The 13,435-nt window shown below is 50.2% G+C and overlaps 2 protein-coding genes across 4 annotated transcripts in view; one reads left to right on the top strand and one right to left on the bottom strand.

Moving 5' to 3' along the window:
* Nucleotides 1–1,532, top strand: part of LIMK1 (LIM domain kinase 1) — a 41,278-nt gene extending 39,746 nt beyond the window's left edge. For all 3 annotated transcript variants that reach the window (XM_081889477.1, XM_081889476.1, XM_081889478.1), the window contains one exon: nucleotides 294–1,532. In XM_081889477.1, the coding sequence (XP_081745603.1) occupies nucleotides 294–456 (163 nt within the window). In that variant the 3' untranslated portion in view covers nucleotides 457–1,532. The remainder of the gene's footprint in view (nucleotides 1–293) is intronic.
* Nucleotides 1,533–6,909: 5,377 nt separating this feature from the next.
* LOC309357422 (septin-4-like) overlaps nucleotides 6,910–13,435 on the bottom strand; it is a 56,522-nt gene continuing 49,996 nt past the window's right edge. The window contains exons 11-12 of the mRNA XM_081889563.1: nucleotides 8,607–8,706; nucleotides 6,910–7,761 (exon numbers count right to left, since the gene is read on the bottom strand). Of these exons, the coding sequence (XP_081745689.1) occupies nucleotides 7,702–7,761; nucleotides 8,607–8,706 (160 nt within the window). The 3' untranslated portion in view covers nucleotides 6,910–7,701. The remainder of the gene's footprint in view (nucleotides 7,762–8,606; nucleotides 8,707–13,435) is intronic.

Raw genomic sequence — 13,435 nt, 5'->3', positions numbered from 1 at the left:
AACAAATGTATGTACTGACCCAGAAACAATCAGGCCCCTTAGAGAACTATTGGAGGGCTGTGTCTCTTGGGCTCACCCCTTGCAACACCCCTAATCAATTTTAGGGGGGGCAGTACCTCCTGGCCCCTCTTGCAACACCCCCTAAACCCACAGGTCCATGAGATGTCTCCTGGGCCCCACCCCTTGCAGCACCCCTGCCAGCAGGCTCTTCTTACGATATTGTTGAGCCTCCATGCACAGGAGCAGTCTACCTGCAAGAGCGAATCCTCATGTCCTCCTTGCTCTTCCTCCAGGCCTTCCTTCAGCCGGTTGGAGCAGTGGCTGGAAGCCCTCCGGATGCACCTGGCCATACAGCTGCCCCTCATCTCCCAGCTGGAGCAGCTGGAGCGGGACTTCTGGGAGACGCAGCGGCAGGCTGAAGGCGGGCTCCCCGCGCACCCCGAGGTCTCAGAATGAGCGCCAGGGGGCTGGAAGACGCCTCCCATCCTGCTGGGCCGTCCTGCAAGCTCCCTGCGTCCACCCCCTTCCCCCCCATACCCGCCAGAGCAGGTCTCTGGGTCCAAAGAGGCCACGTCCATCCGTGGCGTCCTGTGTGGCTGGGAGCTGGTTCTCCCTGCTTCTTTCCCTGGGGGTGGGGTGGGTGGGATCTGTGCCTGGCATGCACAGTCGTCAGAAGGGGCACCTTGAAGCTCTTGTAAATACCCTTGTATATGGAGAGGCACCTGGACAAAAACCCTGCAAGGGAAAGGGGGGGTGCCCCCTTGCCCCACACTGCCCCCAACCTCTGCCTGGCACGCTTTGTGGCTGCGAAAAGTCTTGGAACACCCCACTGAGCACGTTCCTTCCTGTTACCGGCTGGCTATTGCTCCACAAGCTAGCGTTGTGTGCGTGTGTGCGTGTGTGAGGTTTTCTTTTGGGGGTGGAGAATCTCTGGGGTGCCTCATTCCAGCGCCCCGCAAACAGCCTCTCTTCGCTCCCCACCTTGGGCAGAGTCTCCCACTCCTGCAAAGCGGTGCCTTCAGATTTTCGTCGTCCCCTGGTTCTCTGCCCGCCCGCCCTTCATTTGTTCTCTGCGTGTGGGTCACTTTCGCGGGGACGCAGGACTCGCACCTGTGATGCGCAACATTCAAGGCATGGCCTGTGCACTGCCCAGAGCCCGTATGGTGTCCGTATCTCTCTGTGCCCAGATGTGTGTGTCTGTCTGTCTGTCCGTATGCCCTTAGACAGTCTCCTAACCCTGCTAGTGGAGGACCTGTTGTTGCCCCTTAGTTGTGGGTATTTGGAGAAGTGCTCTCGGTGTGCATTGTGGGGTGGCATGATGCGCTTGACCCCTCCCCTCCAGCCGCTTCTCTGCTCTGCCTCACCCTTCCATGCCAAGCTGCTGTTCTGCTGGTGGGGGTTCTGTCGTGCTGCGGGGAGTTATTTGTGACATCGGCCCACTCCTCTTTTTCCCACGGAGAGCTTTGGGCACACAGGCTTGCATCCTCCAGAAATGCTTCCCAGGTCTGAGGCGGACCCCCACAGCTTAGGAGTGGAGCCATCGGGCATCTCTTGAGAGCCCACATTCTTGCAAGGGGCCCACTGCTAGGCCTCCTGGCCTGCTTCTTCTCTTTCCTTTTAGGAGCACCTTGGAGAAGATGAAGAATCATAGAATTGCAATCTAGCTGTGACTCCTCCCAACTCTACCATTCTAGGAGTCGATAAGCGGCAAAAAGATGCATACAGTGGGACCTTGGTTCTCAAACTTAATCCGTTCCGGGAGTCCATTCAACTCCCGAAACTCTTCGAAAACCAAGGCGCAGCTTCCGACTGGCTGCACTTAATTGGAAGCCACTTCGGATGTTCGGCTTCCGAAAAACGTTCGCAAACCGGAACACTTACGTCCGGGTTTGCGGCGTTCAGGAGCCGATTTGTTCAACAACTAAGCCATTTGGGAACCAGTGTACCATTGTACTAGGAAAAATGGTATAAAAAAAGCATATTATGAGATATTCGGACTAAGATGCTGGTGAATTTTAATGGAAACACTATTTGCAAACTGGCATTGTCACTGAGTCGCTCGCTGCCGCTGGTCTCCACTTGGATCATTCCTGATCCTGTCTGTGTTGACCTGACTGGGTCCCTTCCTGCGACATCTGGGAGGAAGGCAAGCTTGCGAGAGTGTGGGGCATCAGAGCCAGGGTGACTCAGGGCTGTGGCCTTCTCTGCCGTGGGGGTCTCCTTCAAACAAACTGGGAAGTGTTGCATTTCCACGGGGCCCGTGCAGTGTGCACCCCTTGTGTCCCAAGTCAATCCTGATCTCCCATTTGGGGCTCCTGAGCCCCTTGCTGCTATCTTTGTTCTCTGGACCACTCCACCCCCATTCTGTTGTTTGTGAAGGGGCCTGGGCCAGCCACCTCCAGCCCCGCCCCACCCTACTTTTGCCAGCTAGTGGGGCTGGTCGGATCCTGGCCTCTTGTCTTGCATTGATTTCTCATGCCACGCCATCCCTCTAGGTGCTTTTAAACTCCCTGGTTGCTGAAGGGTTAGGCCCAGCATCTGAAGGAGTTTTTCCATGCTGGGGGGGCGGGATCTTCCACACCGCCTTCTGCATTTTGGGGAGGGGTGCTTCTGTGCGCTACGTCTGAGGCCCCCTCCTCCCCCCTCCCCCCACTACATTCAGGTTATTTTTTCTGTAACATAGTTGAAGAGAAGAGTTTGTATTATTTTTTCATATACAGCTGCCCTTGGCGCTTTTTGGAGTTTTGCCATGTTTTCACTCTGCCTCAGTTTCGCCTACGCGGAAGTATTAATTTGGGGAGTCATTGGGTGGGTGGGGAGCACGCGAGATTTTTTTTTTTTACATAGACTGTGAAGCATCTGTACGCACTTTGACCCGGAAGTGAACCTAGATGCCGCCTCCGCAGGGGAGGCGGAAGATTTGCAAAACAGGGATGTGAATTAAATCACGTGGAATTAATAAAAAAGATATTTCCACCCCACACTCCAGTTTCCTGTTGTTTCCTTGGAGGGAAAGGGGGATAGAGGAAGTTGTCATGTACTGACTCAGACCATTGGTCCATCCAGCTAACAGTATCACCTACACTGGCTGGCAGCAGCTGTCCAGGGTTTCAGGCAGGGGACATTCCAGTCCTACAGAGAGATGCTGCTGGAAACTGAACCTGGAACCTTCTGCATTCAAAGCAGGTGGATGATGGAGCACCCTTGCTTTTGGCTGCTCCAGAGTGGAGGACCCAAACCAATGGATTCAAGTGGCAAGAAAAGAGATTCTGACTTAAACAGGAAGAACCTTCTGACGACAAGAGCTGTTTGACTGTGGAACAGACGGAAGCTGACGGGCCTCTCCATTGGAGGTTTTGAAGCAGAAGTTGGATGGTCATCTGTCAGGGATTATTTGGCTGTGATTCATGCATTGCAGAGGGTTGGACTAGATGACCCTTGGGGATCCCTTCCAACTCGACACTTATTGGATTCCATGAAATGCCCTCTGGAGGCGGCCAGGGCTAACCACCCCCAAATGGGAGCTGCATGGAGCAGTACTTGGCGGTGGTGGCATCTGCTCTGCTTATGCAGTCCCTCCTCCAACCTTCTGGACTCCAGCCAGCTAAAGGGCACACTTTCTTGTCCATGCGCTGCTGCCAAACTTGTGATGGTACTGCTCAAAACCAGGGGCTTTTTGGAGGGAAAGGGGAGAAAAAGAATGGCTGTCATGCAGGGCTTCAGAAACTCAGCCTTCCCTGCAAGTGTGTCTCTCTCTCATTATGAGAACATAAGCAAGCAGGTATTTAGAAGCCCCATGGGTATTCAGAAGCACAGCTAGTATCCACTGAATACCCCTGTCCCTCCATGAATCTGCTTTGAAAGCCTTACAAGTTGGTGGGCCCAACAGCTTCCTGCAGCAGTGAGTTCCACAGTTTAGGCACTGCGTGAAGAAGTATTTTCTTTTATGTGTTCTTAGTCATCCAACATTCAGATCCAAGTTTTAGTGTTACAAGAGAGGGAGAGAGATAAATATCTATTTCTCTAAAGTAAAAAACAAACCCAAACACTGCAACCATTCCTCATAGGAGAGTCAACTCCATCCCTTTGATCCTCTTCATTGTCCTATTCTGAACCTTTTCCAATTCTGTGATCTCCTGTCTGAGATGAGGCGACCAGAACTGCGTGCAGTATTCCGATCACGAATGCACTGTATATTTGTATATTGGCGTCGTGATATTGCCACAGAGCAATGCAGTCCACATGCTGACTCCTTACGCTGCATTCAAAGAATCACAGAATCGTAGATTTGGAAGGGACCACAAGGGTCATCTAGTCCAACCCCTGCAATGCAGGAATATTCTGCCCAACATGGGGCTCAAACCCACCACCTTGAAAGTCCAATGCTCTACCAGCTGAGCTATCGCAGCAGTACACGGACCTAAGCTTCAGACCCAAATCAGGACGAGGCCCCAACAAACTCATGGAAATCAGCTACATTTATTAGCAGGATAAAAAATATTTCGACTGGAGCGATTTGAATGTATAAACCTATAATTTTTGTGGGTTTTTTACAGCTTTTAAATAAATAAAGCTTTCCTTCTCTTTTCTTGGTACGACCGTGCAAAGATATAGACCTTCTCTGTTTTTGGTAAGAAAATAGCAAGTTTTGTAAAATAAAGAAGCAAAACCAGAAACAATCATTCCTCTCCACCCCAACACAAACCTCCGTCACAGCTCCCCAAAATAAGAGGTTGAGGCAGGGGGAGTTAAGGCATCCTTTGCCAACCTGGTGCCCCCCACCCTAGACGAAGTGTGGTGGACTCTTCTTTCTCAGAGGTTTTTCAACAGAGGTTGACAGCCAGGGATTCTTTTGTTCTGAGATTCTATGCTACAAAGGTGTGAGTTTGTAGATCTGGGGCTGAGGGTCACCTCTCCACAGAAGGTCTGCCATCTCAAAAGCAAATCGGTTTTCCAAAGAGCTTTGTCAATGCTCCACCACTCCAATTGCAATAATAATAATAATAATAATAATAATAATAATAATAATAATAATAATAATAATAATAATATCTAAAACTGAGTGACTTGGAAAAAGCAGGCATTTTGCCAACATCTCATGCAGAAGAACATGTGGAAATGTAACTTTTCTCTTCCTGGCTGATGGCGGGAAATAATAATTAATTATCAACAGTAAACAATAATTGACAACAATAATAAATATATCAAACAATAAAGGAATAACAAGAAGGCAGTAAGAAACCTAAGGAGTAAAAAGGGAGTATTTTGAAGCCGAGCTTATGCTAGGGTTGCCAACTTTTCAACCAGCCCCTGCTCTCCTGTGCATTAATAGCAGGTCAATCTGCAGACATGGGACCCTGGTTAGGAGGGAGGATTTTCCTGCCACGCCATGAAAAGCATTAGCTGCCGGTTTGTACAAATCAAGGTGCTGTTGAAGGCACAGGAGCAGGCTGGGGTGGCTTCTTCCCTGGTTAGTTGGCAACCTGATCTACGTGTTTGGTGGCTTGACGCAAAAGCGGCCTAAAATTCAGGGCCTGCGGTGGTTGTGAGACACGGCGTCTTATGGGCTTTCCTCACGCAGAGGCTTCTGCACAAGGTGACCATTGTGACGGTTCTTTGAGCTCTCAGGCAGGGGTTTCGGAGTCCCTGGCTGAATTTGGGCTCAACTCCAGATGTTGCAACAGCCAGTCATGCAGGCAGCTTAAAACCAAGAGAATTCAGGCATCGCCACCACGGAAACTAGCAGGTATCTCTGATGCGAACAAGGAATAGAGCCTTCACTGCCAGATGAAGCCTATTCCAGATGACTAGATGCTGGTAATATGAGGGAGTCTTTGCAAGCAAGCAAGCAAGCAGACTTTGTGATGGTGCGTCCACACCAGGGTTTGTCCTTCTTCTTCTCCAGATCGTTCCCCATGGAGGCCACTTCTTGAAACAGGAGATCTGCCCCACCTTCCACATGGAATGGGCTTGGATTCCGGCAACTCTCCGGCGGTCCCTTCCAACAACCCCAGGGAGAAGGCTGTGCAGAGGAGCTGGTGGCTTCGACAGCACCTCTCTGCCCCCCGAGTCCATCTCTCACCACCAGCCCCTTTTTACACATGAACAGTGAATGTACGGTTTGGAGACGGGGTATTGTGCAGCTCGGCTCGCTGACTCGATCTCTTCAAGCTTAGCATGGCGCATGGATGCTCAGCAGAGATGGGGGGGTTGCAGCAGGCTCACAAGCACGGCTCCGAGGGATGCCTGCAGCATGCAGAAGCAGCCTCTGAAAAAGGTGTCGCTCAAGTTTATAGACCTCTTGGAAGATTTCTGAGCAAATTAGGCCACCGAGTAGAAGTTCATTTTGCGATTTGGCTCCAGTTTGGGTTTATTTGACTGAGCAAGAAAACACACCCTGATGCTCTCCTAGTTTGCGCCAGAAACCCTTATGACACGAGGAAGTAAATTTCTCAGGCCAATTGTCCTTAATAAAATTAACTTGCAAAAAAAATTAAACAATTATTTTAATTCCGTGTTTTGTTTTGAGCATTTATCAATTATGGGGGCTGGGAGGGTTGCTGGGTTTTTTGCCCCCCCCCAAAAAAAACCCCGGATATAAAATAAATGTATTTCGTATTCATAGGAACAAAGCCACCAAGGATTTCTTGGGTGCAAAAAGATACTGAACTCCCATTAATTTTAATTGGACACCTTGCACCAGTTGACACCCATAGTCTTTCAGATTAACTAAAAAAATATTAAGAGCAAAAAAAAAAGTAAATTTTTAAAACAACCCCATGAGATCGCCTTACCCCTTTATGCCCACTTGACTGCTTCAATCAGCAGAACTGGCACTGTTCCAGGTGCCACATAATATCCGTTCTGCCCTTTTAAAAACTCCCAACTTTTATCACAGCAACATCTACTGTCACTTTAACTTTCCTAAAGTCTTAAATTATCAATGTCACTTCTTATTGATAATTTCATTGTTCTATCTTTTTGGTAAATCGCTTTGAGGGTGATTGGGGGGTTTTTTTACAATCAAGCGGTGTATAAATTTTATGAAATAAATAAAATTTGATCTCTCAAACGGGCAGTTTGATAATGCATCTGGGTTTCGAATTTGTAATTTCACCTATAAAGTGTCCTGTCACATGTTTTCAGCCACAGAGAGGGCAGAGGGTGTGTTTGATCAGAGAAATGACTCATATTAAAAAGAAAAAAATCTGGTACCTAGTCAGAGGCAAAAGCTAAGGTTGCCATGGTGGGATTTGCTGGGCAAATGATCCGAAGACACACATTGCCATCATCAAGGAGCAAAAAATCTGTGTTTGCTGAATCCTTCTGCGGCTGGAAAAGGAGGTATTTGAATTGCACGTGAATTGCACCCGAATCATTATCACGACGGCTGCCAAAGGGTTCAGGTCAGGCAGGAGAGCAAGAGGCAGAACATTCTCACATGCTGGAGAGTCGCAGGCAGAATCTTTGGCGCCCGGGTGAGCTCCTCGTTCCTTAGGAAATCCGATCTAGAAGCAGGGCGGAGTGTCGGTTATAAGGCGATGATCATTGCATCAGATGACCGTTAGCTTAAGGTGCAAGGTGCATCGTCAGGGCCAAGCGCTGGGGAAGGGCAGATGGAGCAGCTGAGATGTAAACATTTTGTGTCTCTGGGGGGCGCGAGGAGCAAAGGTGTTTTTGCAGGATCTGAGGGGTCGGGGGCTAGTGGGCATCTTCCATCTGCCGCTGGATTTTCTGCAACATGTCCTGCATTCGGCGTAACTGAAAAGGGGGGAGGGAATCAGACCTGGGTTGCAAGGCACAAACATTATGCACCCCCCCTTGATACTGGGCCTGGGTCTTTTAAATTGTGGCTCTGTTCCCTCTGGCGTGGATAAGCCACAAGGAAAAAACTCCACCTTGGGATTTAGAGGAAGACATGGCAATTTATTTTGGTGGTTAGCAAATTCATATATAGGCTGTTCTGAATTGAGGAAATCTCAGAGCGGTTAAATCTGGAATCACTCATACTGCCGAGGGTTTGGCAGGTTCAGTCTGGATGATGCCCTGAGACCCTTCCAATTATTGGGGTCCCATACCCAGTGAGGCTTGCAATCTAAGGCAGGAGGCTGCTGAACTAGCCAGACAAGTTTGTGACTTTAGGTGGCCGCTTAAGTGTCCAGCATCCCAAAAGAATGAGCTCAGTTGAAAGAGCTACCACTAAGTGATGGGGCCCTGCAGGCTAACAGGCGGGATCCACAGGGGCCAAAGGGAAACCCTCAAGGAGGACTTGAGTGCAAGAGCTCTCTCCCCTCCTGTGGTCTCCACCAACTGCTATTCAGAGGCATTGCTGCTGCTTCCGACTGGGGGCAGCCCTCTCCATCTATTTGTGTGATCCTCAAAGTTGGTGGCCCCCACTGCCTCCTGCAGCCACGAGTTCTTGGTCTGTTTAGGGCACTTCCCAGCCCTACTGGGCTCCCATCTCTTTCGCGCTCATCCATAGCTGTCAACTTTTCCCTTTTCTTGCGAGGAATCCTATTCGGAATAAGGGAATTTCCCTTTTAAAAAAGGGAAACGTTGACAGCTATGCTCTCATCTGACCTGCAGGTAACCACCATGCCACTCACCTCGTCGTCCTTCTCCCGGATCAGCTTCTCCGTCTCCACATCTGGTGTTGAGGGGATGGCCGGAATGGGGAAATCTGTCCCACTTTCTCTTGTCAGTTTGCTATTTATTTATTTTAAAGAGAGAGAGAGAGAAAGAAGCCATCAAGGCCAAAAGCAGGAGAGACGTGTTTGCACCCACCACCACCACCACCCAGACTCTGCAAGACACAGCTGTTCAGAGATGCCTAAACAACTGGCTCTTCTCCACCCCGCACTGAGGTCCTTAAATTTACTCACTTAACTGCTATCCTACAAGGCTGTCACAAAGTCATCCAACAATTAAAATGAAGAGTAATACTTTTAAGGAGGGGAGGGGGAAGCCCAGCGTCAGGCTCTTTGGGAAAGTGTTGCTCTCAAATCGCTCTTCACCCCGCAAAGCTTACCTAAATAAGTAGGACTTTCTGAGCCTCCACAGCGAACCAGAGTGTTGAACCTCCTCTGGGAACTCACTCCAGAGTCTTGGGGCTCTTGCAAAGAAGGACTTTCCTCCTCTGTCGGTCTGCTCCAACAAGGGGTGTTCTTAAGGAGCATCTAGAGATACAACAGGTTTCCCCCCACCCAGATCTGGCTGGGCTACAATTTCCAACAGCAGCAGCAGACCTTGGGGCTCTCAAATTCCAGCGGGGTCCTGTGCAATGCCAAAATTCGGCACCCCTTCGCCATGTGCTCGCCATTCTAAATAATAGTGTTGGTGCCTCCCCCCCCAAGTGGTTTCGTTCCCCTCAATCCATGTCTGCCATCAGCCCCAGTCAGCATGACCAATGGTCAGGGATCCTCGTCTGCAAACCCAGCCAGGTCGCTGAGCATCTGTGGGTCAAGTTGAACTGTGGAACTCACTCCCACAAGATGTAGCAATGGCCACCAGCTTGGATGGCTTTAGAAGAGGACTAGGCAGATTCATGGAGGAGGAGGAGGAGAAAGCTATCAATCATGGCTACCAATTCTCCTTCCCCTGGCAGAGGCAGTCTGCCATGGGGAGAGTTGTTGTGGCCAATGTGTAGACAGGATGCTTGACTAGGTGGGTCTTCTTAGGTTCTGCTAGGTGGCTTTCAAAAGATGGAAGTGCAGGATAAGTTCTGCTGATGAGGAGCTCATGGTGGGTGTGCAGCTACAGAGACCCCATCCTGCTTTTTCTTTGGTGGGGCAGTCTAAGTCAAAAAAAAAGGACTGTCTTCTGCAAAGGACGACACCTGGCTTGGCATTCAGTAGGTCCCAGGTTCAGGCCTCCAAATTGGTTCCTCCAAGCAGGGCTGGGAGAGGCATCCTCTCTGAAAGTCTCTGCAGACGCTGCTGCGAGTCAGTGTAGACAATACTGGGTGCATCTGTCTCAATAGAAGCTTTCTATATAATATTTCCATGGCTTGATAAGTGGCCAAAGGGCAGAGATGTTGTTGCAAAGGCAGATTAGTGGATTTGGAAGAGGGGGATTAATGCGGCATGCAGGCAGATGGTTATATTGTGCACTATACGCTTGTGAAAATATACCATTAATTAATTTAATTTTTTTAATGTCAGCAGGGGCTCATGACATTCCCAAGCATATGTGTCCCTCCCATCCAATTTCTCTCCAACTTTTCTACCCCAGCCCCAGTCACAAGCTCCTGTGATGGGGAGACGCATCAAAAAGTCGGGGCAAATCCCCAAAGGTACCATCATGGACAATGGTCTTCGGAGAAGCGCTGGTTCTCGGTTCATGTGGGAACCCTGTGCTGTGTCAAGCCTGCTGAGAGATGCCTTTCCCGGGTTTCAATGAGCCTTGGGGTGTGTCCCTTCCAACTCTGTCATTCTGTGAGTCTATGTTCCATCCACAGCCCCCTTCCTCTTGCCTCTGAATGTAGTACCACGATCCTGCTTTGTCCCCGCCCTAAAGGGTTCTTAGGGTAGCAGCAGAAGATGTGGGATGACCCAGAGCACCTTACCCAAGCACCATAAAGGATACTGATGCTATAAGAGGGCCAGTGTGTGCAGTGGTTAGGGACTCAGACTCGGACCTGGGAGAGACCAGGATTCAAATCCCTACTCAGCCAGAAAGTTCACTGGGTGACCTTGGGCCAGTCTCTGTCTTCTCTCAGACTAGACTGCCTCTCAAGATTGTTGTGTGGATCATATGATGAGGAGGAGAACCATGTACACTACCATGAGCTCCTTGAGGCATAAATGCGAGAATTGAAATAAATAAATGCAATGCTGCTTCGTAGAGTCATCTGGATCTGGTGACAGTCTGGACCAGGCATAGGCAAACTCCGGTCCTCCAGATGTTTTGGAACTACAACTCCCATCATCCCTAGCTAACAGGACCAGTGGTCAGGGATGATGGGACTTGTAGTCTCAAAACATCTGGAGGGCTGGAGTTTGCCTATGCCTCGTCTAGACCCTCTGAACGTTTCAAGGCCCATCTGCAAATTCAGTGCAGTTCCTGACCCCCCAACCAAACTTTCCGATGATCTGGAGAGCAGCCTGGAGAGTAACTGAAGTGGAGTGAAAGAACATGGCACATGGCCTTGAGGAATGAGGAGTGGGCCGTGGGCAGCCATCTGCCAAAGATTATTTAGCTGTAATTCCAGCACTGCAGCGGGTGGGGCTAGATGACCCTTGGGGGTCCCTTCCAAGTCTACAATTCTATGATCCTGTTCTGATGCACTTCGTCAAAAGCCAGGTTGTGCAATGTATCAATGTCTCCCTTCCTCCACACAGCAGACTTAGTGAGGTGGAGGGCAAATCCATGACACAGGCTTCCCCATTTCCCACGCACCCCCCCCCCATCCTTGTGCTATGACTTCTGCAGTTGTCCAGTGATGGCAATATGACACTCAAGAATCTCCTTCGCCAACCCTTGCTAGGTGAGAATCTACTTCAGGGGTGGGAAACCTCCAACCCATGAGCCAAATTGGGCCTAACAAGGGTCCCTGTTTGGCCCACGAGGCCGTTGCCCACAAGCCATGCCCTACATTTAAAGGGCTGTCACGTGATGACTTTTCAGCAGAGTTTGGATGGCCATCTGTCAGGGATTCTTTAGCTGTGACTCCTGCATTGCAGAGGGTTATGCTAGGTGACTCCGGGGGCGAGTGGTGTCCCTTCCAACCCTACAATTCCATGGCATCCAGCCTCAGCCAATTAGCGGGCCTTCAAAGCGCTTTCCAAGCCCTGGAAGGTGCTTTGAAGTCCCTGCAATCATCGCCTGACGAAGGGGCCCGCCACATTCACCACTGGTGGAGAAGCATCACCACTTCCAGCGCTGATTTTGGGCAAGATTGCGCTGATTTCGGGCAAGATCTCAACCAAATGGACACCATCTTGCTCCCAAATTGGCGATATTGCTTCTCTGTCGTCGGGGGGGGGGGGGGGGAGCAGGCAGGGCATGCCGCCTGAGGGCTTCTGCTGCCTGAGACAGAGGCTTCACCCTGCCTAAAAGGTGAGTCGGCTCTGACTTGACATCATTGTGACATCACATGATTGACAGCCTGCACTGGCAACCTTCTGGGGCAGAGGTGGGTGGGGCCAGAGGCAGAAAGTGGGCAGGGCCAGAGGAAAAGCTGGGCTCATCCAACAGCAGTGACTTCCTTTGATGTCTTTACAGCCAAATTCTCCTTTGCTTGTGAAGCTCCCGTCCACTTCAACAGAGCTGACCTCAAACCACATCCTATATTTTTGTTTTCTCTCCTGTTAAGGAACAACCCCTCCTTCAATCCCCCCTCCCCAGCTGCAGGCATGGCTATTTATGCTCACAACAACATCACCCCTTTGCCAGGTGTGGGGCACAAGGCCGCATGGCCCTTTGGGGTCAATAGTGTCGTGCCAAATGGGGGGTGCACTCCCCCCCAAAAAAACCCACATTTTGCTTTCCCACAGACACAAGGCAAGGGTCCGAGACAAGGATGGGTTAGAAAGAAAATAATTTATGTAAAAATGTACGGATGCCAGACAAAACACAGGTCTCCAGGAGAGAGAGAAAGAGAGAGAGAGAGAGAGAGAGAGAGAGAGAGAGAGAGAGAGAGAGAGAGAGAGAGAGAGGAGGAGGAAGTTGGTGGCGCAGCCCCAGGGTGGGGGGCGGGTGGGAAACACCGCGCGGATCTTCGGCCGGGAAAGGGGACCTCGGTCGCTCACTCCATAGAACAGTCGCTGCAGCAGAGTCTCAAAGATGAGGAGTCCCTCCTTGGTTCCCCCAAAAAGATGGCGGCAAGCAGAACAAGGGAATTGAAACACTAGGCTTAGATTCACCACCAGGGAAACCAAGGCAGAAGGAGGCTGAGACATTGCAGGGGGTTGGGCTAGATGACCCTTGGGGTCCCTTCCGACTCTACAATTCTATGTTTCCCATTATGTTGGTCTTGCCCCTTGATCTTTTGTGCAGGGCTCATGGCTGAAGATGCCGACAGAGGGAGGGGAGTGCAGAATAATACCCCAGACAACTGAAAGGCCAACCCATGGGTTGTGTAGGCAGAGCTTATAGTTTGGGTGTGATGCGTACTTGTCCTTGGCAAGGAGTTGTATCAGCAACCCCCATAGGGAAAAAAATACCACTTTACTGCAATTGCCACATTAGAAATTACAGTGGTGCCTCAGTTTTCGAGCGTCTCGGAAGCCAAACATTTCGGTTTTCGAACGCCAAAAAGCTGGAAGTAATTGCTTTCATTTTCGAACGTGCCTCGGAAGTCGAATGGCTTATGCTGAGTGTTTTTCGATTTTTCCAATTGAACTTGCAGCCAGCCCTTTGCGCCTCGGTTTTCCAACGTTTCGGCGTTTCCGTGTGCAGCTCTGGCTCGCCAGAGCAGCGATGTCACACTGGCCAT

The sequence above is a fragment of the Podarcis melisellensis genome (assembly GCF_964234715.1).
Source record: "Podarcis melisellensis genome assembly, chromosome: 15".
NCBI classification, from domain to species: domain Eukaryota; kingdom Metazoa; phylum Chordata; class Lepidosauria; order Squamata; family Lacertidae; genus Podarcis; species Podarcis melisellensis.
This window is presented reverse-complemented; position numbering and strand designations above follow the sequence as displayed.